The 24,722-nt window shown below is 48.2% G+C and overlaps 1 protein-coding gene across 2 annotated transcripts in view; it reads left to right on the top strand.

Moving 5' to 3' along the window:
- The window catches only part of OXCT1 (3-oxoacid CoA-transferase 1), a 335,539-nt gene that overhangs the window by 114,801 nt on the left and 196,016 nt on the right, over positions 1–24,722 (top strand). For both annotated transcript variants that reach the window (XM_063961479.1, XM_063961471.1), the window contains 2 exons: positions 6,398–6,470; positions 17,760–17,835. In XM_063961479.1, the coding sequence (XP_063817549.1) occupies positions 6,398–6,470; positions 17,760–17,835 (149 nt within the window). The remainder of the gene's footprint in view (positions 1–6,397; positions 6,471–17,759; positions 17,836–24,722) is intronic.

Genomic DNA, 24,722 nt, shown 5'->3' with positions numbered 1-24,722 from the left:
GAATTCGAAGAGGTGCCTCCTCGCCGGTTTTTCAAATCGGCGCTACCAACTTCTCCCCTGGAAAGGGAGATAGTGTTACATGCGATTCACAAATTGTGTCTTCAACAAGTGGTGGCCAAGGTTCCCCTGCTTCAGAGAGGGAAGGGGTACTACTCAACTCTGTTTGTGGTCCCGAAACCGGACGGTTCGGTCAGACCCATTTTGAATTTAAAATCCCTGAACCTTTACTTAAAACGGTTCAAGTTCAAGATGGAATCGCTCAGAGCGGTCATTGCCAGCCTGGAAGGGGGGGATTTTATGGTATCTCTGGACATAAAGGATGCATACCTGCATGTTCCCATATATCCTCCTCATCAGGCGTACCTGAGATTTGCGGTACAGGACTGTCATTACCAATTTCAGACGTTGCCGTTTGGGCTTTCCACGGCCCCGAGAAATTTCACCAAGGTAATGGCGGAAATGATGGTGCTCCTGCGCAAGCCATGTGTCACAATTATCCTGTACTTGGACGATCTCCTCATAAAGGCAAGATCACGGGAGAAAATGCAGAACAGTGTATCCCTTTCGCTGAAGGTGTTACAGCGACACGGCTGGATTCTAAATATTCCAAAGTCGCAGCTGAATCCTACGACCCGCCTGCCCTTCTTGGGCATGATTCTTGACAGAGACCAGAAAAGGGTTTTTCTTCCGATAGAAAAAGCACAGGAACTTATGACTCTAGTCAAGAACCTGTTGAAGCCGAAACAAGTGTCAGTACATCATTGCATTCAAGTCCTGGGAAAAATGGTGGCGACATTCAAAGCCATTCCCTTCGGCAGGTTCCATGCAAGGACTTTCCAATGGGACCTATTGGACAAATGGTCCGGGTCACATCTGCACATGCATCAGCGGATCACCCTGTCCCCCAGGGCCAGGGTATCTCTCCTGTGGTGGCTGCAGAGTGCTCACCTTCTAGAGGGCCGCAGGTTCGGCATTCAGGATTGGATCCTGGTGACCACGGACGCGAGCCTCCGAGGTTGGGGAGCAGTCACACAGGGAAGAAATTTCCAAGGCCTTTGGTCAAGTCAAGAGACTTGTCTTCACATCAACATCCTGGAACTAAGGGCCATATACAACGCCCTACATCAAGCAGAGACCTTACTTCGCGACCGACCAGTTCTGATCCAGTCAGACAACGTCACCGCAGTAGCTCATGTAAACCGCCAAGGCGGCACAAGGAGCAGAGTGGCGATGGCGGAAGCCACCAGAATTCTTTGCTGGGCGGAGAATCATGTAAGCGCACTGTCAGCAGTGTTCATTCCGGGAGTGGACAACTGGGAAGCAGACTTCCTCAGCAGACACGACCTGCATCCGGGAGAGTGGGGACTTCATCAGGAAGTCTTCGCACAGATTGCAAGTCGGTGGGGACTGCCCCAAATAGACATGATGGCGTCCCGTCTCAACAAAAAGCTACAAAGGTATTGCGCCAGGTCAAGAGACCCTCAGGCGGTAGCTGTGGACGCCCTAGTGACACCGTGGGTGTTCCAGTCGGTTTATGTATTTCCTCCTCTTCCTCTCATACCCAAGGTGTTGAGAATAATAAGAAAAAGAGGAGTGAGAACAATACTCATTGTTCCAGATTGGCCACGAAGGACCTGGTATCCGGATCTGCAGGAAATGCTCACAGAAGATCCGTGGCCTCTTCCTCTAAGACAGGACCTGTTGCAACAGGGCCCCTGTCTGTTCCAAGACTTACCGCAGCTGCGTTTCACGGCATGGCGGTTGAACGCCGAATCCTAGCGGAAAAAGGTATTCCGGATGGGGTCATTCCTACGCTACTAAAGGCTAGGAAGGACGTGACATCTACACATTATCACCGAATATGGAGAAAATATGTTTCTTGGTGTGAGGCCAGCAATGCTCCTACGGAAGAATTCCATCTAGGCCGTTTTCTTCACTTCCTACAAACTGGAGTGAATTTGGGCCTAAAATTAGGCTCCATTAAAGTTCAGATTTCGGCCTTATCCATTTTCTTTCAAAAGGAATTGGCCTCTCTGCCTGAAGTACAGACTTTTGTGAAGGGAGTACTGCATATTCAGCCTCCTTTTGTACCTCCGGTGGCGCCTTGGGACCTTAACGTGGTGTTAAGTTTTCTTAAGTCATATTGGTTTGAGCCTCTTAAACAGTGGAGTTGAAATATCTCACTTGGAAGGTGGTCATGTTATTAGCCTTGGCTTCGGCTAGGCGAGTTTCGGAATTAGCGGCTTTATCACATAAAAGCCCCTATCTGGTTTTCCATATGGATAGAGCGGAATTGCGGACCCGTCCTCAATTCCTACCTAAGGTGGTCTCATCTTTTCATATGAACCAACCTATTGTCGTGCCTGTGGCTACACGTGACTTGGAGGATTCAGAGTCCCTTGATGTGGTCAGGGCTTTGAAGATTTACGTGGCCAGAACGGCTAGGATCAGAAAAACAGAAGCACTGTTTGTCCTGTATGCAGCCAACAAGGTTGGCGGCCCTGCTTCAAAGCAGACTATTGCTCGCTGGATCTGTAACACGATTCAGCAGGCGCATTCTACGGCAGGATTGCCGTTACCAAAATCGGTTAAGGCCCATTCCACTAGGAAGGTGGGCTTGTCTTGGGCGGCTGCCCGAGGGGTCTCGGCACTACAGCTGTGCCGAGCTGCTACTTGTTCGGGTACAAACACCTTTGCATAGTTCTATAAGTTTGATACCCTGGCTGAGGAGGACCTCCTGTTTGCTCAGTCGGTGCTGCAGAGTCATCCGCACTCTCCCGCCCGTTTGGGAGCTTTGGTATAATCCCCATGGTCCTTACGGAGTCCCAGCATCCTCTAGGACGTTAGAGAAAATACGATTTTAAACCTACCGGTAAATCTTTTTCTCGTAGTCCGTAGAGGATGCTGGGCGCCCGTCCCAAGTTCGGACTACTTCTGCAAGACTTGTATATAGTTATTGCTTTCATAAGGGTTATGTTTTATAGTTTCGTCTGTTTTGGACCGATGATATGTTGTTGTTTCATACTGTTAACTGGATAGTATATCACAGGTTATACCAGTGGCGTGCGGTGAGGTTAGTGGCTGGTGAGGCACTACAGCCATAATGCCCGCCGAATCCTGCCGATGACCCCTACCGCCACTGAGCCAATGCCCGCTATTGCCCTTGAGCCGATGCCCGCTGCCACCGCCAATGGCTTATAAACTTGCCCACAATCAACTGACCCAGCCCTCCGCCACTAATTTGCATCTCAGTCCGATGCCGCCAATGCCCGCTGCCTGCCTGCTCATCATACTTGAGATATATTGTAAATTTGTATAGAATTTTTTTTTTGGTGTTTGGGAAGGGAGTGGGAGGAGAACATAAATGCAATTCTGTTGTCCAGGGCTTCCATTAACTTAATGGAGAAGTGGCTGAATGGGTTAAAAAAAAATAAAAAAAATTGTGTGGGGTCCCCCCTCCTAAGTATAACCAGCCTCGGGCTCTTTGAGCCAGTCCTGGTTGTTTAAATACTGGGAAAAAAATTGGACAGGGGTTCCCCGTATTTAGACAACCAGCACCGGGCTCTTAGTCCGGTCCTGGTTCCAAAAATACGGGGGACAAAAGACGTAGGGGTCCCCCGTATTTTTAAAACCAGCGCCGGGCTTCACTAGCCAGGGACATAATGCCACAGCCGGGGGACACACACTTATGTAGGTCCCTGCGGCCGTGGCATTACCCCCCCCAACTAGTCACCCCTGGCCGGGGTTCCCTGGAGGAGTGGGGACCCCTTAGATGAAGGGGTCCCCCCTTCCAAGCACCCAAGGGCCAGGGGTGAAGCCCGAGGCTGTCCCCCCCATCCGTGGGCGGTGGATGGGAGGCTGATAGCCATAAGAGTGTTAAAAAAAGAATATTGTTTTTTGTTGTGGAACTATAAGGCCCAGCAAGCCTCCCCTGCTTGCTGGTACTTGGAGAACCTCAAGTACCAGCATGCAGGGAAATAATGGGCCCGCTGGTACCTGTAGTTCTACAACAACAAAAACTACCCAAATAAAAACACAACACAGACACCGTGACAGTAAAAATTTATTACATCACACTTACACACTCACACATACTTACCTACATCCCACGCCGGTCACGTCCACTTGTCCAGTAGAATCCAATAGGGCCGATACCTGTAAAAATGAGAGACAGATTACTTACCTACATCCCACGCCGGTCACGTCCACTTGTCCAGTAGAATCCAATAGGGCCGATACCTGTAAAAATGAGAGACAGATTACTTACCTACATCCCACGCCGGTCACGTCCACTTGTCCAGTAGAATCCAATAGGGCCGATACCTGTAAAAACGAGAGACAGATTACTTACCTACATCCCACGCCGGTCACGTCCACTTGTCCAGTAGAATCCAATAGGGCCGATACCTGTAAAAATGAGAGACAGATTACTTACCTACATCCCACGCCGGTCACGTCCACTTGTCCAGTAGAATCCAATAGGGCCGATACCTGTAAAAATGAGAGACAGATTACTTACCTACATCCCACGCCGGTCACGTCCACTTGTCCAGTAGAATCCAATAGGGCTGATACCTGTAAAAATGAGAGACAGATTACTTACCTACATCCCACGCCGGTCACGTCCACTTGTGCAGTAGAATCCAATAGGGCTGATACCTGTAAAAATGAGAGACAGATTACTTACCTACATCCCACGCCGGTCACGTCCGCTTGTCCAGTAGAATCCAAGAGGGCCGATACCTGTAAAAATGAGAGACAGATTACTTACCTACATCCCACGCCGGTCACGTCCACTTGTCCAGTAGAATCCAATAGGGCCGATACCTGTAAAAATGAGAGACAGATTACTTACCTACATCCCACGCTGGTCACGTCCACTTGTCCAGTAGAATCCAATAGGGCTGATACCTGTAAAAATGAGAGACAGATTACTTACCTACATCCCACGCCGGTCACGTCCACTTGTCCAGTAGAATCCAATAGGGCCGATACCTGTAAAAATGAGAGACAGATTACTTACCTACATCCCACGCCGGTCACGTCCACTTGTCCAGTAGAATCCAATAGGGCTGATACCTGTAAAAATGAGAGACAGATTACTTACCTACATCCCACGCCGGTCACGTCCACTTGTTCAGTAGAATCCAATAGGGCCGATACCTGTAAAAAAATTAACATTAAACTTCAATCCACAGGAGGTGGGAAAAGAGGAGAGAGAGAGAGAGAGAGAGAGAGACTCTCTGACTAACCTGCTGCTGGCTGTGAGTGGGAGGAGGTCGGGGTTGAGCCGCAAACCGCTGCTGACAGCGGGAGGACGAAGGGAGACACGGGGGGAGGACGGGGCGGACGGAGCCAGCCGAAGCCAATAGAGAAGGACGGGGGAGAATCGTTCAGCGGGAGGAGGTCGGGGGAGAGCCGCAAACAGCGCTGACAACGGGAGGGCGGTGGTACAGGACGGAGGAGGACGAAGGGAGAGATGGGCAGGACGGAGTCAGCCGAGGATGGACGGGGGGGGGGGGAGAGCCGCACACCGCTGCTGTCAGTGGGAGAAGGACGGGGAGAGCCGCACACACACACCGCAGGGACCCGCCGCGTCTGGGTGATTGGACAAGCGGATCCAGCACTGGATCCACTGTCCAATCACAAGTGCCTCGCTGACATGGGGGTGGTGTCCCTGTCAGCGAGGCACTTTTTTCAGCGCCGCTTTTACGCTTATTTTGAATGGGCTTTTAAAGCCCAGTGCTTAGCCCCGCCCCCCGCTCTGTTCCGTCTGCATTGTGTTTGGGAGGCACTGCTATCAGTGCCTCCCAAACACATATAAGCACAGAAAATTATTAGAATTAAATAAAGAACATACTTATGACACAGAATATGTGTCATAAGTATCTTCTTTATATTATTTTAATAATTAATCACAGGGGAGGCACTGCCTCCCCTGCCTCCCCTGACTGCACGTCCCTGGGTTATACGGTGTGATTGGTGTGGCTGGTATGAATCTTGCCCTTAGATTAACAAAAATCCTTTCCTCGTACTGTCAGTCTCCTCCGGGCACAGTTTCTCTAACTGAGGTCTGGAGGAGGGGCATAGAGGGAGGAGCCAGTGCACACCCAGATCCAAAGTCTTTCTTAAAGTGCCCATGTCTCCTGCGGAGCCCGTCTATCCCCATGGTCCTTACGGAGTCCCAGCATCCTCTACGGACTATGAGAAAAAGATTTACCAGTAGGTTTAAAATCTTATTATATATATATATATAGTCACACTGCTGCGGCAAACCTTTCAAACCCATTAATCAGGTGTGACCTACCAAAATCACTGTGCTTTGTGGGGTGTGATTGCTGATTATTGTATATGTGTCAGTCATGGCTCAGCAGAATTCTCCATTCTGTGTTATTAGGTAAAGAAACAGTCACTGTTCTGCCGGGAGCCTCGTACTTCTCCAGCGACGACTCATTCGCCATGATTAGAGGGTAAGTGGCCCATACTGTATAGTTTTGGCCTAGGGCAGTTGTGGGAGAATGTTGTATATTAGCAGTTAGCGTCTGTTCAAGCCAATTGCTAATCAAGAAATTATTGGTTGTTGTTGAGCAATTACCCAAAAATTCAAAATGCCTCATGATTAGTGATGTGCACCGGAAATTTTTCGGGTTTTGTGTTTTGGATTCGGTTCCGCGGCCGTGTTTTGGATTCGGACGCGTTTTGGTAAAACCTCCCTGAAAATTTTTTGTCGGATTCGGGTGTGTTTTGGATTTGGGTGTTTTTTTACAAAAAACCCTCAAAAACAGCTTAAATCATAGAATTTGAGGGTCATTTTGATCCCATAGTATTATTAACCTCAATAACCATAATTTCCACTCATTTCCAGTCTATTCTGAACACCTCACAATATTATTTTTAGTCCTAAAATTTGCACCGAGGTCGCTGGATGACTAAGCTATGCGACCCAAGTGGCCGGCACAAACACCTGGCCCATCTAGGAGTGGCACTGCAGTGTCAGACAGGATGGCACTTAAAAAATTGTCCCCAAACCGCACATGATGCAAAGAAAAAAAGAGGTGCACCAAGGTCGCTGGATGGCTAAGCTAAGTGACCCAAGTGGCCGACACAAACAGCTGGCCCATCTAGGAGGATGGCACTTCAAAAAATAGTCCCCAAACAGCACATGATGCAAAGAAAAATGAAAGAAAAAAGATGGAATTGTCCTTGGGCCCTCCCACCCACCCTTATGTTGTATAAACAGGACATGCACACTTTAACAAACCCATCATTTCAGCGACAGGGTCTGCCACACGACTGTGACTGAAATAACTGGTTGGTTTGGGCCCCCACCAAAAAAGAAGCAATCAATCTCTCCTTGCACAAACTGGCTCTACAGAGGCAAGATGTCTACATCCTCCGATTCCTCACCCCTTTCACTGTGTACATCCCCCTCCTCACAGATTATTAATTCGTCCCCACTGGAATCCACCATGTCGGGTCCCTGTGTTCTTTCTGGAGGCAATTGCTGGTGAATGTCTCCACGGAGGAATTGATTATAATTCATTTTGATGAACATCATCTTCTCCACATTTTCTCTTACGTCCTAGAGGATGCTGGGGACTCCGTAAGGACCATGGGGTATAGACAGGCTCCGCAGGAGACATGGGCACTATAAAGAACTTTTAGTATGGGTGTGCACTGGCTCCTCCCTCTATGCCCCTCCTCCAGACCTCAGTTAGATCTTGTGCCCAGAGGAGATAGGGTGCATTACAGAGGAGCTCTCCTGAGTTTCTCTGTTTAAAGAATTTTGTTAGGTTTTCTATTTTCAGGGAGCACTGCTGGCAACAGGCTCCCTGCATCGTGGGACTAAGGAGAGAGAAGCAGACCTACTTAAATGATAGGCTCTGCTTCTTAGGCTATTGGACACCATTAGCTCCAGAGGGAGTCGGAACGCAGGTCTCACCCTGCAGTTCGTCCCGGAGCCGCGCCGCCGTCCTCCTTGCAGAGCCGGAAGATAGAAGCCGGGTGAGTATGAGAAGAAAAGAAGACTTCAGATCTTCACTGAGGTAAGCGCGCAGCGGTACGCGCCATTGCTCCCACACAACACACACAGAGCAGGCACAGATGGGTGCAGGGCGCAGGGGGGGCGCCCTGGGCAGCAATAAAACTCAAGGCTGGCATAATAGAGTTCATTAGGCTGCGGAGGCAGTAAATAGATTAACCCCCGCCATTTTTTTGAAAATCAGAGCGGTACCAGCGCCATTTTCCAGCCAGCGCCAACCAGCGCCATTTTCTCCACAGAAGCTGCAGAGACGCTGGCTCCCCGGACTCTCCCCTGCTGAACACGGATCAGAGGGCTGAGAAAGAGGAGGGAGGGCACAATATTGGCGCAGTGAGTGGGAAAGTTATTGTTATAATATAAAAGCGCTGTCTGGGCTTATTCCAGTGTCAGTTTGGCGCTGGGTGTGTGCTGGCATACTCTCTCTCTGTCTCTCCAAAGGGCCTGGTTGGGGAATTGTCCCCTTATAGTTATATCCCGGTGTGTGTGGGGTGTCGGTACGTGCGTGTCGGCATGTTTGAAGCGGAAGGCTCGTCCAAGGAGGAGGTGGAGCAAATGAGTGCTGAGTCCCCATCGGTGGTGCCGACTCAGGAATGGATGGATATGTGGCATATGTTAAATGCAAGTGTAGCAGCCTTACATAAGAGACTGGACAAAGCAGAGTCCAGGGAGACAACAGGGGGTCAATCCACGGATTGGACCGACTCACAGGGCCCTTCGGTGTCTCAGAAACGTCCTTTGTCACAAATAGTAGACACGGATACCGACACGGACTCTGACTCCAGTGTCGACTATGAGGAAGCAAGATTGCACCCTAGGGTGACAAAAAGTATTCAGTGTATGATTATTGCAATAAAGGATGTTTTGCATATCACTGATGAACCCTCTGTTCCCGACACGAGGGTACACATGTTTAAGGGAAAGAAGCAGGTAGTAAACTTTCCCCCATCTCATGAACTTAACGAGTTATTTGAAAAGGCTTGGGAATCTCCAGATAAGAAACTGCAGATTCCCAAAAGAGTTCTTATGGCATACCCTTTCCCTACGCAGGACAGGGTACGTTGGGAATCCTCTCCCAGCGTGGACAAGGCTTTAACACGCCTGTCCAAGAAGGTGGCGCTGCCGTCTCCAGACACGGCGGCCCTCAAGGATCCTGCGGACCGCAGGCAGGAGACTACATTAAAGTCTATCAATACACATACTGGAACTTCGCTCAGACCAGCAATTGCGTCGGCATGGGTACTTAGCGCAGTTGCAGCTTGGACAGATACCCTGTCAGCTGACCTTGATACCCTAGATAGGGATACCATTTTGTTAACTTTAGCCCATATTAAGGACGCAGTCTTGTATATGAGAGACGCTCAAAGAGACATTGGATTGCTGGGTTCCAGAGCCAATGCCATGGCTATTTCTGTGAGACTATCCTTATGGACCCGCCAATGGACGGGTGATGCGGACTCAAAAAAGCATATGGAGGTTTTACCTTACAAGGGGGACGTGTTGTTTGGGGACGGTCTCGCGGACCTGGTTTCCACAGCTACAGCGGGTAAATCTACCTTTTTACCTTTTGTTCCCCAACAGCAAAAGAAAACTCCACAGTATCAGATGCAGTCCTTTCGGTCGCATAAGTCCAGAAGAGGTCGAGGCTCCCCCTTCCTTGCCAGAGGTAAGGGTAGAGGGAAAAGAACACCTGCTTCGGCTGGTTCCCAGGATCAGAAGTCCTCCCCGGCTTCTACTAAGTCCGCCGCATGACGCTGGGGCTCCCCTACGGGAGTCCGGACCGGTGGGGGCACGCCTTCGACTCTTCAGCCAAGTCTGGGTTCAGTCAGACGTGGATCCTTGGGCGATGGAAATTGTTTCCCAGGGCTACAAGCTGGAATTCGAGAAAGTGCCCCCGCGCCGGTTTTTCAAGTCGGCCTTACCAACTTCTTCCCCAGAGAGGGAAGTAGTGTTATCTGCAATTCAAACGCTGTGTCAACATTAAGTGATTGTCAGGGTTCCCCTGGTCCAACAGGGAAAAGGATATTATTCGACCCTGTTTGTGGTCCCGAAGCCGGATGGTTCGGTCAGACCCATTTTAAATCTAAAATCCCTAAACCTGTACTTGAAAAGATTCAAATTCAAGATGGAATCGCTCCGAGCTGTAATATCCAGCCTGGACGGGGGGGATTTTATGGTGTCGCTAGACATAAAGGATGCTTACCTTCATGTCCCCATATATCCCTCTCATCAGGAGTACCTGAGATTCGCTGTACAGGATTGTCATTACCAGTTTCAGACGTTGCCGTTTGGGCTTTCCACGGCCCCGAGGATTTTCACCAAGGTAATGGCGGAAATGATGGTGATCCTGCGCAGGCAGGGAGTCACAATTATCCCATACTTGGACGATCTCCTGATAAAGGCGAGATCAAGAGATCGATTGCTGAAGAACGTGTCGCTCTCCCTGAGAGTGCTCCAACAGCACGGTTGGATTCTAAATCTGCCAAAGTCGCAATTGGTTCCAACAACTCGACTATCGTTCCTAGGCATGATACTGGACACGGAACGAAAGAAGGTTTTTTTTCCCGTTGGAAAAAGCCCAGGACCTCCAGAACATGGTCAGAGACCTGCTAAAGCCAAAAAGAGTGTCAGTTCATCAATGCACTCGAGTTCTGGGAAAAATGGTGGCCTCCTACGAGACCATTCCCTTCGGCAGGTTTCATGCGAGGACGTTTCAGTGGGACCTTCTGGACAAGTGGTCCAGGTCCCATCTAGAAATACATCAGAAAATAACGCTGTCCCCCAGGGCCAGGGTGTCTCTTCTATGGTGGCTGCAAAGTGCTCACCTTCTAGAGGGTCGCAGGTTCGGCATTCAGAATTGGGTTCTGGTGACCACGGACGCGAGCCTCCGAGGATGGGGAGCAGTCACCCAAGGAAGAAATTTTCAGGGACTATGGTCAAGCCAGGAGTCCTGTCTGCACATCAACGTGCTGGAATTAAGGGCCATATACAACGGCCTTCGACAAGCGGAGAGTCTTCTTCGCAACCTACCGGTTCTGATTCAATCAGACAATGTCACAGCCGTGGCTCATGTGAACCGCCAAGGCGGGACAAGGAGCAGAGTCGCGATGGCGGAAGCCACCAGGATTCTTCGCTGGGCGGAAAGTCACGTAAGCGCTCTGTCAGCTGTCTTCATTCTGGGAGTGGACAACTGGGAAGCAGACTTCCTCAGCAGACACGATCTCCATCCGGGAGAGTGGGGACTTCATCAAGAAGTCTTTGCAGAGATAACGGGTCTCTGGTGAGTTCCTCAGGTGGACATGATGGCGTCACGCCTCAACAAGAAACTTCGGAGGTATTGTACCAGGTCCCGGGACCCTCAGGCAATAGCAGTAGACGACCTGGTAACACCATGGGTGTTTCAGTTGGTCTATGTGTTTCCTCCTCTTCCTCTCATCGCAAAGATTTTGGGGATCATAAGACAAAAAAGAGTACAGACAATTCTGATTGTTCCAGATTGGCCTCGAAGGGCCTGGTACTCAGATCTTCAGGAAATGCTCACAGAAGATCCTTGGCCTCTTCCTCTCAGGGAGGACCTGTTGCAGCCTGCGTGTTCCAAGACTTACCGCGGTTGCGTTTGACGGCATGGCGGTTGAACGCCGGATCCTAGCTGGGAAAGGTATTCCGGAGGAGGTCATACCTACTCTAATAAAGGCTAGGAAGGAGGTGACGGCGAAACACCGTATTTGGAGGAAATATGTCTCTTGGTGTGAAACCAAGAATGCTTCTATGGAAGATTTCCATCTGGGCCATTTTCTCCACTTCCTACAGACAGGTGTGGATATGGGCCTGAAGTTAGGCTCCATTAAGGTACAGATTTTGGCCCTATCTATATTCTTTCAGAAGGAATTGGCTTCTCTCCCAGAAGTCCAAACTTTTGTGAAGGGAGTGCTGCACATCCAGCCTCCTTTTGTGCCCCCAGTGGCACAATGGGACCTGAACGTGGTGTTACAGTTCCTTAAATCACACTGGTTCGAACCCCTTCAAACGGTTGAGTTGAAATTTCTCACCTCATGTTATTGGCCTTGGCTTCGGCAAGGCGGGTGTCAGAATTGGCGGCCTTGTCTCACAAGAGCCCCTACTTGATTTTTCATGTGGATAGAGCAGAATTGGGGACTCGTCCTCAATTTTTACCTAAGGTGGTGTCTTCATTTCATATGAACCAACCTATTGTGGTGCCTGTAGCTACGAGCGACTTGGAGGACTCCAAGTCCCTCGATGTAGTCAGGGCTCTAAAGGTTTATGTAGCCAGGACGGCTAGGGTTAGGAAAACAGAGGCTCTGTTTGTCCTGTATGCAGCCAACAAGATTGGCGCGCCTGCGTCAAAGCAGACTATTTCTCGCTGTATCTGTAACACGATTCAGCAGGCTTATTCTACAGCTGGATTGCCGTTGCCAAATTCGGTAAAGGCCCATTCCACTAGGAAGGTGGGTTCTTCTTGGGCGGCTGCCCGAGGCATCTCGGCTTTGCAATTATGCCGAGCAGCTACTTGGTCGGGTTCAAACACTTTTGCAAAATTCTACAAGTTTGATACCCTGGCTGATGAGGACCTCGCGTTTGCTCAATCGGTGCTACAGAGTCATCTGCACTCTCCCACCCGGTTTGGAGCTTTGGTATAAACCCCATGGTCCTTACAGAGTCCCCAGCATCCTCTAGGACGTAAGAGAAAATAAGATTTTAAACCTACTGGTAAATCTTTTTCTCCTAGTCCTTAGAGGATGCTGGGCGCCCGTCCCAGTGCGGACTTAATCTGCAAGACTTGTATATAGTTGTTGCTTACATAAGGGTTATGTTACAGTAGGAATCGGTCTTTGACTGATGCTGTTTTTGTTCATACTGTTAACTGGTTGCATGTTTCCAGGTTATATGGTATGCTTGTTGTGGGCTGGTATGAATCTTGCCCTTAAATTAACAAAATCCTTTCATCGTATTGTCCATCTCCTCTGGGCACAGTTCTCTAACTGAGGTCTCGAGGAGGGGCATAGAGGGAGGAGCCAGTGCACACCCATACTAAAAGTTCTTTATAGTGCCCATGTCTCCTGCGGAGCCCGTCTATACCCCATGGTCCTTACGGAGTCCCCAGCATCCTCTACGGACTAGGAGAAAAAGATTTACCGGTAGGTTTAAAATCTTATTTTCTGGAAGTAACCTCGTACGCCGATTGCGGACAAGGTGAGCGGCTGCACTAAACACTCTTTCGGAGTACACACTGGAGGGGGGACAACTTAGGTCAAATAAAGCCAGTTTCTGCAAGGGCCTCCAAATTGCCTCTTTTTCCTGCCAGTATACGTACGGACTGTCTGACGTTCCTGCTTGGATGCGGTCACTCATATAATCCTCCACCATTCTTTCAATGGTGACAGAATCATATGCAGTGACAGTAGACGACATGTCAGTAATCGTTGTCAGGTCCTTCAGTCCGGACCAGGTCCTTCAGTCCGCTCCAGACTGTCCTGCATCACCGCCAGTGGGTGGGCTCGGAATTCTTAGCCTTTTCCTCGCAGCCCCAGTTGCGGGAGAATGTGAAGGAGGAGCTGTTGACTGGTCACGTTCCGCTTGACTTGACAATTTTCTCACCAGCAGGTCTTTGAACCTCTGCAGACTTGTGTCTGCCGGAAAGAGAGATACAACATAGGTTTTAAATCTAGGATCGAGCACGGTGGCCAAAATGTAGTGCTCTGATTTCAACAGATAGACCACCCGTGAATCCTGGTTAAGCGTCCCACATGCCTAGCGGAATCGCTCTGTTTTAGCTCCTCCTTCAATCTGTCCAGCTTCTTCTGCAAAAGCCTGATGAGGGGAATGACCTGACTCAGGCTGGCAGTGTCTGAACTGACTTCACGTGTGGCAAGTTCAAAGGGTTGCAGAACCTTGCACAACGTTGAAATCATTCTCCACTGCGCTTGAGTCAGGTGCATTCGCCCTCCTTTGCCTATATCGTAGGTAGCTGTATAGGCTTGAATGGCCTTTTGCTGCTATTCCATCCTCTGAAGCATATAGAGGGTTGAATTCCACCTCGTTACCACCTCTTGCTTCAGATGATGGCGGGGCAGGTTCAGGAGTGTTTGCTGGTGCCCCAGTTTTCGGCACGCGGTTGCTGAATGCCAAAAGTGGCCCGCAATTCTTCGGGCCACCGACAGCATCTCTTGCACACCCCTGTCGTTTTTTAAATAATTCTGCACCACCAAATTCAATGTATGTGCAAAACATGGGACATGCTGGAATTTGCCCACATGTAATGCACGCACAATATTGGTGACGTTGTCCGAAGTCACAAATCCACAGGAGAGTCCAATTGGGGTAAGCCATTCTGCGATGATGTTCCTCAGTTTCCGTAAGAGGTTGTCAGCTGTGTGTCTCTTATGGAAAGCGGTGATACAAAGCGTAGCCTGCCTAGGAACGAGTTGGCGTTTGCGAGATGCTGCTACTGGTGCCGCCGCTGCTGTTCTTGCTGCGGGAGGCAATACATCTACCCAGTGGGCTGTCACAGTCATATAGTCCTTAGTCTGCCCTGCTCCACTTGTCCACATGTCCGTGGTTAAGTGGACATTGGGTACAACTGCATGTTTTAGGACACTGGTGACTCTTTTTCTGACGTCTGTGTACATTCTCGGTATCGCCTGCCTAGAGAAATGGAACCTAGATGGTATTTGGTACCGGGGACACAGTACCTCAATCAATTCTCTAGTTCCCTGTGAATTAACGGTGGATACCGGAAACACGTTTTTCACCACCCAGGCTACCAAGGCCTGAGTTATCCGCTTTGCAGCAGGATGACTGCTGTGATATTCCATCTTCCTCGCAAAGGACTGTTGGACAGTCAATTGCTTACTGGAAGTAGTAAAAGTGGTCTTCCGACTTCCTCTCTGGGATGACGATCGACTCCCAGCAGCAACAACAGCAGCGCCAGCAGCAATAGGCGTTACACTCAAGGATGCATCGAAGGAATCCCAGGCAGGAGAGGACTCGTCAGACTTGACAGTGACATGGCCTGCAGGACTATTGGCTTTCCTGTCTAAGGAGGAAATTGACACTGAGGGAGTTGGTGGTGTGGTTTGCAGGAGCTTGGTTACAAGAGGAAGGGATTTAGTTGGCAGTGGACTGCTTCCGCTGTCACCCAAAGTTTTTGAACTTGTCAATGACTTCTGATGAATGCGCTCCAGGTGACGTATAAGGGAGGATGTTCCTAGGTGGTTAACGTCCTTGCCCCTACTTATTACAGCTTGACAAAGGCAACACACGGCTTGACACCAGTTGTCCGCATTTCTGTTGAACTAATTCCACACCGAAGAGGTGATTTTTTTTTTGTAATTTGACCAGGCATGTCAATGGCCATATTCGTCCCACGGACAACAGGTGTCTCCCCGGGTGCCTGACTTAAACAAACCACCTCACCATCAGAATCCTCCTTGTCAATTTCCTCCTCAGCGCCAGCAACACCCATATCCTCATCCTGGTGTACTTCAACAGTGACATCTTCAATTTGACTATCAGGAACTGGGCTGCGGGTGCTCCTTCCAGCACTTGCAGGGGGCGTGCAAATGGTGGAAGGCGCCACCTCTTCCCGTCCAGTGTTGGGAAGGTCAGGCATCGCAACCGACACAATTGGACTCTCCTTGGTGATTTGTGATTTAGAAGAACGCATAGTTCTTTGCTGTGCTTTTGCCAGCTTAAGTCTTTTCATTTGTCTATCGAGAGGATTAGTGCTTCCATCCTCATGTGAATCTGAACCACTAGCCATGAACTTAGGCCAGGGCCTCAGCCGTTCCTTGCCACTCCGTTTCGTAAATGGCATATTGGCAAGTTTACGCTTCTCATCAGACGCTTTTAATTTTTATTTTTGGGTCATTTTACTGAACTTTTGTTTTTTGGATTTTACATGCTCTCTACTATGACATTGGGCATCGGCCTTGGCAGACGACGTTGATGGCATTTCATCGTCTCGGCCATGACTAGTGGCAGCAGCTTCAGCACGAGGTGGAAGTGGATCTTGATTTTTCCCTATTTTACCCTCCACATTTTTGTTCTCCATTTTTTAATGTGTGGAATTATATGCCACTAATATATCAATAACAATGGCCTACTGTACCGTACTGCTATATATTATATACTGGTGGTCAGCAAAATTCTGCACTGTCCTCCTACTATATATACACTGCACACAACAACTAAAATGCACAACAGGTATGGATGGATAGTATACTTGACGACACAGAGGTAGGTAGAGCAGTGGACTACTGTACCGTACTGCTATTTATTATATACTGGTGGTCAGCAAAATTATGCACTGTCCTCCTACTATATATACTGCGCACAACAACTAAAATGCACCACAGGTATGGATGGATAGTATACTTGACGAGACAGAGGTAGGTAGAGCAGTGGACTACTGTACCGTACTGCTATATATTATATACTGGTGGTCAGCAAAATTCTGCACTGTCCTCCTACTATATATACTGCGCACAACAACTATATGCACCACAGGTATGGATGGATAGTATACTTGACGACACAGAGGTAGGTAGAACAGTGGACTACTGTACCGTACTGCTATATATTATATACTGGTGGACAGCAAAATTTTGCACTGTCCTCCTACTATATATACTGCGCACAACAACTAAAATGCACCACAGGTATGGATGGATAGTATACTTGACGACACAGAGGTAGGTAGAGCAGTGGACTACTGTACCGTACTGATATTATACTGGTGGTCACTGGTCAGCAAAATTCTGCACTGTCCTCCTACTATATACTACAATGCAGCACAGATATGGAGCGTTTTTCAGGCAGAGAACGTAGATATTTTCAGCACACTGAGCACAGATATTTGCAAGCACACTGAGCACAGATATTTGCAGTACACTGAACACAACTGAGAGAACGCTGCACACGTCCTCTCCCTATCATCTCCAATGCACGAGTGAAAATGGCAGCGACGCGCGGCTCCTTATAGAATACGAATCTCGCGAGAATCCGACAGCGGGATGATGACGTTCGGGGCGCGCTCGGGTTATCCGAGCAAGGCGGGAAGATTCGAGTCCGCCTCGGAACCGTTTAAAATGGGTGAAGTTCGGGGGGGGTTCGGATTCCGAGGAACCAAACCCGCTCATCACTACTCATGATTATTGTACATAAAAATCACATCCATTTTTGGTATTTTAGGTTTTTTATGTTTATTTTTTTTCCGTTTATTTCATTTAAATGGGAAGTTTGATTTTTTTTATTTTTTTTACCACAGAATTAGTGGTACCCAGATTAAAAAAAAAAATATTTCTTTTTTGGAGCTATGTGTGTGTTCAGCAGAGATTAATGAAATATCGAGAATTATATTTGTACCAATTTGCCTGATATCTGGCTGAAAACTTGCCAATCCTGCCATTGTATTTGAGACCAGCAAACCAATTATGCACATTTTTGAGGTGCCACACCCTGCACCTAGATAATAGCGCTGGGGACCCCCAATATACTGAGAGGCCTTGACGTGGCTTGGGGGCTTAATCATACATTTGCGCAAATATATGTAACCTAGATCTCTGAATTCTAATATTGTGTGGGATTTATATCCGGTTACTGCTATCATTCAGGGTGCTGGGGGAAACAAAATGTTTTTTTTTTTCCTGGTTAAAAATACTATACAGTTTATTTCATTGCAGTCTATTTCTCTCCTATTAAGCGGTCATGTGAACTTGACCATGTTGGGAGCAATGCAGGTGTCAAAATATGGAGATCTGGCAAACTGGATGATTCCTGTGAGTATTGCAATTCCTTATTTTAAGTTTAAAATATTGGGACATCGTGCAGATCACCTTGGACACCCTCACCCTAATGACTAATTAGGCAACTGAAAATGTAGAAGTAGCTTAATTACTCCAGTAATTACATGTAATTTTGGGAGGTTTAAAAATAAAAATGTCCTCAAATTACCCCAAAATTTGCTGCTTTTTGCAACGCAAATTTAATTACAATATTTTTTCTCTAACGTCCTAAGTGGATGCTGGGGACTCCGTCAGGACCATGGGGAATAGCGGCTCCGCAGGAGACAGGGCACAAAAATAAAGCTTTAGGATTAGGTGGTGTGTACTGGCTCCTCCCCCTATGACCCTCCTCCAAGCCTCAGTTAGGTTTTTGTGCCCGTCCGAGCAGGGTGCAATCTAGGTGGCTCTCTTAAAGAGCTGCTTAGAAAAAGTTTTTTAGGTTTCTTATTTTCAGTGAGTCCTGCTGGCAACAGGCTCACTGCATCGAGGGACTTAGGGGAGAGAATTTCAACTCACCTGCGTGCAGGATGGATTGGATTCTTAGGCTACTGGACACCATTAGCTCCAGAGGGAGTCGGAACACAGGTCTCACCCTGGGGTTCGTCCCGGAGCCGCGCCGCCGACCCCCCTTACAGATGCTGAAGATTGAAGGTCCGGAAACAGGCGGCAGAAGGCTCTTCAGTCTTCATGAAGGTAGCGCACAGCACTGCAGCTGTGCGCCATTGTTGTCACACACTTCACACCAAGCGGTCACGGAGGGTGCAGGGCGCTGCTGGGGGCGCCCTGGGCAGCAATATTTAATACCTTTATGGCAAAAGAATACATCACATATAGCCATTGAGGCTATATGTATGTATTTAACCCATGCCAGTTATCTAAAACTACGGGAGAAAAGCCCGCCGAAATAGGGGGCGGAGCTTATTCTCCTCAGCACACAGCGCCATTTTCCTGCTCAGCTCCGCTGTGAGGAAGGCTCCCAGGACTCTCCCCTGCACTGCACTACAGAAACAGGGTAAAACAGAGAGGGGGGGCATTTTTTTGGCGATATTTTGATATATTTAAGCTGCTATAAAGAACAACACTTATATAAGGTTGTTCCCATATATATTATAGCGCTTGGGTGTGTGCTGGCAAACTCTCCCTCTGTCTCCCCAAAGGGCTAGTGGGGTCCTGTCTTCGATAAGAGCATTCCCTGTGTGTCTGCTGTGTGTCGGTACGTGTGTGTCGACATGTATGAGGACGATGTTGGTGTGGAGGCAGAGCAATTGCCGATAATGGTGATGTCACCCCCCAGGGAGTCGACACCGGAATGGATGGCTTTGTTTATGGAATTACGTGATAATGTCAGCACATTACAAAAATCAGTTGACGACATGAGACGGCCGGCAAACCAGTTAGTACCTGCCCAGGCGTCTCAGACACCGTCAGGGGCTGTAAAGCGCCCTTTACCTCAGTCGGTCGACACAGACCCAGACACAGACACTGAATCTAGTGTCGACGGTGATGAAACAAACGTATTTTCAAGTAGGGCCACACGTTATATGATCACGGCAATGAAGGAGGCTTTGCATATCTCTGATACTGCAAGTACCACAAAAAGGGGTATTATGTGGGGGGTGAAAAAACTACCTGTAGTTTTTCCTGAATCAGAGGAATTAAATGATGTATGTGATGAAGCGTGGGTTAACCCAGATAGAAAAATGCTAATTTCAAAAAAGTTATTAGCATTATACCCTTTCCCGCCAGAGGTTAGGGCGCGCTGGGAAACACCCCCTAGGGTGGATAAGGCGCTCACACGCTTATCAAAACAAGTGGCGTTACCGTCTCCTGATACGGCCGCCCTCAGGGATCCAGCTGATAGGAGAATGGAAACTACCCTAAAAAGTATATACACACATACTGGTGTTATACTGCGACCAGCCATCGCCTCAGCCTGGATGTGCAGTGCTGGGGTCGTCTGGTTGGATTCCCTGACTGAAAATATTGATACCCTGGATAGGGACAGTATTTTATTGACTATAGAGCAATTAAAGGATGCTTTCCTTTATATGCGAGATGCTCAGAGAGATATTTGCACTCTGGCATCGAGAGTAAATGCGATGTCCATATCTGCCAGAAGGAGTTTATGGACGCGACAGTGGTCAGGTGATGCGGATTCCAAAAGACATATGGAAGTATTGCCGTATAAAGGGGAGGAATTATTTGGCGTCGGTCTATCGGATCTGGTGGCCACGGCAACTGCCGGAAAATCCACCTTTTTACCTCAGACCCCCTCCCAACAGAAAAAGACACCGTCTTTTCAGCCGCAGTCCTTTCGGTCCTATAAGAACAAGCGGACAAAAGGACAGTCATATCTGCCTCGGGGCAGAGGAAGGGGTAAGAGAGGGCAGCAAGCAGCCCCTGCCCAGGAACAGAAGCCCTCCCAGGGTTCTGCAAAGCCCTCAGCATGACGCTGGGGCCTTACAAGCGGACTCAGGAGCGGTGGGGGGTCGACTCAAGAATTTCAGCGCACAGTGGGCTTGCTCACAGGTGGACCCCTGGATTCTGCAGGTAGTATCTCAGGGTTACAGGTTGGAATTCGAGAAGTCTCCCCCTCGCCGGTTCCTAAAGTCTGCTTTGCCAACGTCTCCCTCAGACAGGGCGACGGTATTGGAAGCCATTCACAAGCTGTTTTCTCAGCAGGTGATAGTCAAGGTACCCCTCCTACAACAGGGAAAGGGGTATTACTCCACGCTATTTGTGGTACCGAAGCCGGACGGCTCGGTAAGACCTATTCTAAATCTGAAATCTTTGAACCTGTACATACAAAAATTCAAGTTCAAGATGGAGTCACTCAGAGCAGTGATAGCGAATCTGGAAGAAGGGGACTTTATGGTGTCCCTGGACATAAAGGATGCTTACCTACATGTCCCAATTTGCCCTTCACATCAAGGGTACCTCAGGTTCGTGGTGCAAAACTGTCATTATCAGTTTCAGACGCTGCCGTTTGGATTGTCCACGGCACCTCGGGTCTTTACCAAGGTAATGGCCGAAATGATGATTCTTCTGCGAAGAAGAGGCGTATTAATTATCCCTTACTTGGACGATCTCCTGATAAGGGCAAGGTCCAGAGAACAGCTGGAGGACGGAGTAGCACTAACCCAACTAGTGCTGCAACAACACGGGTGGATTCTGAATTTTCCAAAATCTCAGTTGACCCCGACGACACGTCTGCTGTTCCTGGGAATGATTCTGGACACGGTTCAGAAAAAGGTGTTTCTTCCGGAGGAGAAAGCCAGGGAGTTATCCGAACTTGTCAGGAACCTCCTAAAACCAGGGAAAGTGTCTGTGCATCAATGCACAAGAGTCCTGGGAAAGATGGTGGCTTCTTACGAAGCGATTCCATTCGGCAGATTCCACGCACGAACTTTTCAGTGGGATCTGCTGGACAAATGGTCCGGATCGCATCTGCAGATGCATCAGCGGATAACCTTATCGCCACGGACAAGGGTGTCTCTTCTGTGGTGGTTGCAGAGTGCTCATCTGTTAGAGGGCCGCAGATTCGGCATACAGGACTGGGTCCTGGTGACCACGGATGCCAGTCTGAGAGGCTGGGGAGCGGTCACACAGGGAAGAAACTTCCAGGGAGTATGGTCAAGCCTGGAGATGTCTCTTCACATAAATATACTGGAGCTAAGAGCGATTTACAATGCTCTAAGTCTGGCAAAACCCCTGCTTCAGGGTCAGCCGGTGTTGATCCAGTCGGACAACATCACGGCAGTCGCCCACGTAAACAGACAGGGCGGCACAAGAAGCAGGACAGCAATGGCAGAAGCTGCAAGGATTCTTCGCTGGGCGGAAGATCATGTGATAGCACTGTCAGCAGTATTCATTCCGGGAGTGGACAACTGGGAAGCAGACTTCCTCAGCAGACACGATCTACACCCGGGAGAGTGGGGACTTCATCCAGAAGTCTTCCACATGATTGTGAACCGTTGGGAAAAACCAATGGTGGATATGATGGCGTCCCGCCTCAACAAAAAACTGGACAGGTATTGCGCCAGGTCAAGAGACCCTCAGGCAATAGCTGTGGACGCTCTGGTAACACCGTGGGTGTTCCAGTCAGTGTATGTGTTCCCTCCTCTGCCTCTCATACCAAAGGTACTGAGAATTATACGGCAAAAGGGAGTAAGAACGATACTAGTGGCTCCGGATTGGCCAAGAAGAACTTGGTACCCGGAACTTCAAGAGATGCTCACGGAGGATCCGTGGCCTCTACCTCTAAGACCGGACCTGCTTCAGCAGGGACCGTGTCTATTCCAAGACTTACCGCGGCTGCGTTTGACGGCATGGCGGTTGAACGCCGAATTCTAAGGGAAAAAGGCATTCCGGAAGAGGTCATTCCTACACTGGTAAAAGCCAGGAAGGAGGTGACTGCACAACATTATCACCGCATTTGGAGAAAATATGTTGCGTGGTGTGAGGCCAGGAAGGCCCCCACGGAGGAATTTCAACTGGGTCGATTCCTACATTTCCTGCAAACAGGATTGTCTATGGGCCTCAAATTGGGGTCCATTAAGGTTCAAATTTCGGCCCTGTCGATTTTCTTCCAGAAAGAATTGGCTTCAGTTCCTGAAGTCCAGACTTTTGTAAAAGGAGTACTACATATACAGCCCCCGGTTGTGCCCCCAGTGGCACCGTGGGATCTTAATGTAGTCTTGGATTTTCTCAAATCCCATTGGTTTGAGCCGCTCAAATCGGTGGAGTTGAAGTATCTTACATGGAAAGTAACCATGCTACTGGCCCTGGCTTCAGCCAGGAGAGTATCAGAATTTGCGGCTTTATCATATAAGAGCCCATATCTGATTTTCCATACGGACAGGGCAGAACTGCGGACACGTCCTCATTTTCTGCCTAAGGTGGTGTCAGCGTTTCACCTGAACCAGCCTATTGTGGTGCCTGCGGCTACTAACGATTTGGAGGATTCCAAGTTGTTGGACGTGGTCCGGGCATTGAAAATATATATTTCAAGAACGGCGGGAGTCAGAAAGTCTGACTCACTGTTTATATTGTATGCACCCAACAAGATGGGTGCTCCTGCTTCTAAGCAGACGATTGCTCGTTGGATTTGTAGCACAATTCAACTTGCACATTCTGTGGCAGGCTTGCCACAACCTAAATCGGTCAAGGCCCATTCCACAAGGAAAGTGGGCTCATCCTGGGCGGCTGCCCGGGGGGTCTCGGCATTACAACTCTGCCGAGCTGCTACTTGGTCAGGGGCAAACACATTTGCAAAATTCTACAAATTTGATACCCTGGCTGAGGAGGACCTTGAGTTCTCTCATTCGGTGCTGCAGAGTCATCCGCACTCTCCCGCCCGTTTGGGAGCTTTGGTATAATCCCCATGGTCCTGACGGAGTTCCCAGCATCCACTTAGGACGTTAGAGAAAATAAGAATTTACTTACCGATAATTCTATTTCTCGTAGTCCGTAGTGGATGCTGGGCGCCCATCCCAAGTGCGGATTGTCTGCAATACTTGTACATAGTTATTGTTACAAACAAATTCGGGTTGTTATTGTTGTGAGCCGTCTGTTCAGAGGCTCCTACGTTTGTCATACTGTTAACTGGGTTCAGATCACAAGTTATACGGTGTGATTGGTGTGGCTGGTATGAGTCTTACCCGGGATTCAATATCCTTCCTTATTGTGTACGCTCGTCCGGGCACAGTATCCTAACTGAGGCTTGGAGGAGGGTCATAGGGGGAGGAGCCAGTACACACCACCTAATCCTAAAGCTTTATTTTTGTGCCCCGTCTCCTGCGGAGCCGCTATTCCCCATGGTCCTGACGGAGTCCCCAGCATCCACTACGGACTACGAGAAATAGAATTATCGGTAAGTAAATTCTTATTTTTTTTTAATAATTGCTTTTTAGCATTTTCAATTTTTTTTTAAAGTCACCTCAAAGTACCCCAAAGCATCTTTTTTCCTACTTTTTTTGTGCATTTTTTTTTTATTTGTGTGAAAGTAAAGTTTGATTTTTATAATTTTTTTAAATATAATTTTATCATTGTTTTTACTTAAAAAAAAAAAAAAAAGAAAATATATTTTTTTTAAATCAGCCATTTAACACTGTTTAAAAATTTCTAGTACTTTCCTTATGACCGCTACCAGCACTCTGTATAATTGTGCAAACAAAATTTGTCATTTTGTGGGGGGTCCAGGAAGGTCACCCACTTTTTCATGCATTTCCCTCACATCGCATATGACTGACGAGTCACAAACCCCCACTGCGAGTACAGCGAATAGCCTTTTTTCAATTGGATTGGCATATTTCATGAAACAACTCGCACCTAACAGGATTGACCTCATAGATGGAAAGTGTCTAAAACTGTGTTCAAAGTGCACCGCTGTGACATTATCCAGTATTTGACGATGATAAGAATGTCCGTATGTGATAAAGAAAGGTTTATAATACGCTTATGCATTACTTTTCAGTTTGTAAATGTTACATGGAAATACAGAATCTGCATAGACACTTCATTTTCCGCTGACAGAATGTAATGCAGCTAATAGATGACTGTAAAACACTGAACAATGCAATGCTTCAATGTATTGATCTTGTCACATGCTTCCCATCAATGTGAGGTTAATTTAACCCAATTTGTAGTAGACTCTTGTAACCTTTTTCATTTATTTGATTGTTTGTGATACCAGCCGTTGTTCTTCCCTGTAACTACAGTGGGCGCTGAACGCCTTGCTGTGATTCATTTCTCTTAATAGTTGAGGTTTTGACTGAAAACACTTCTTCTACCTTGCTTGGGCTAATGAGAACATTATATATGTGGATAATGCTTTATTTTATTTTTTCTCCAATTGACTTTTCAATTCCTTAAAACCACAG

This window comes from Pseudophryne corroboree, chromosome 1 (assembly GCF_028390025.1).
Source record: "Pseudophryne corroboree isolate aPseCor3 chromosome 1, aPseCor3.hap2, whole genome shotgun sequence".
Classification (NCBI taxonomy): domain Eukaryota; kingdom Metazoa; phylum Chordata; class Amphibia; order Anura; family Myobatrachidae; genus Pseudophryne; species Pseudophryne corroboree.
This window is presented reverse-complemented; position numbering and strand designations above follow the sequence as displayed.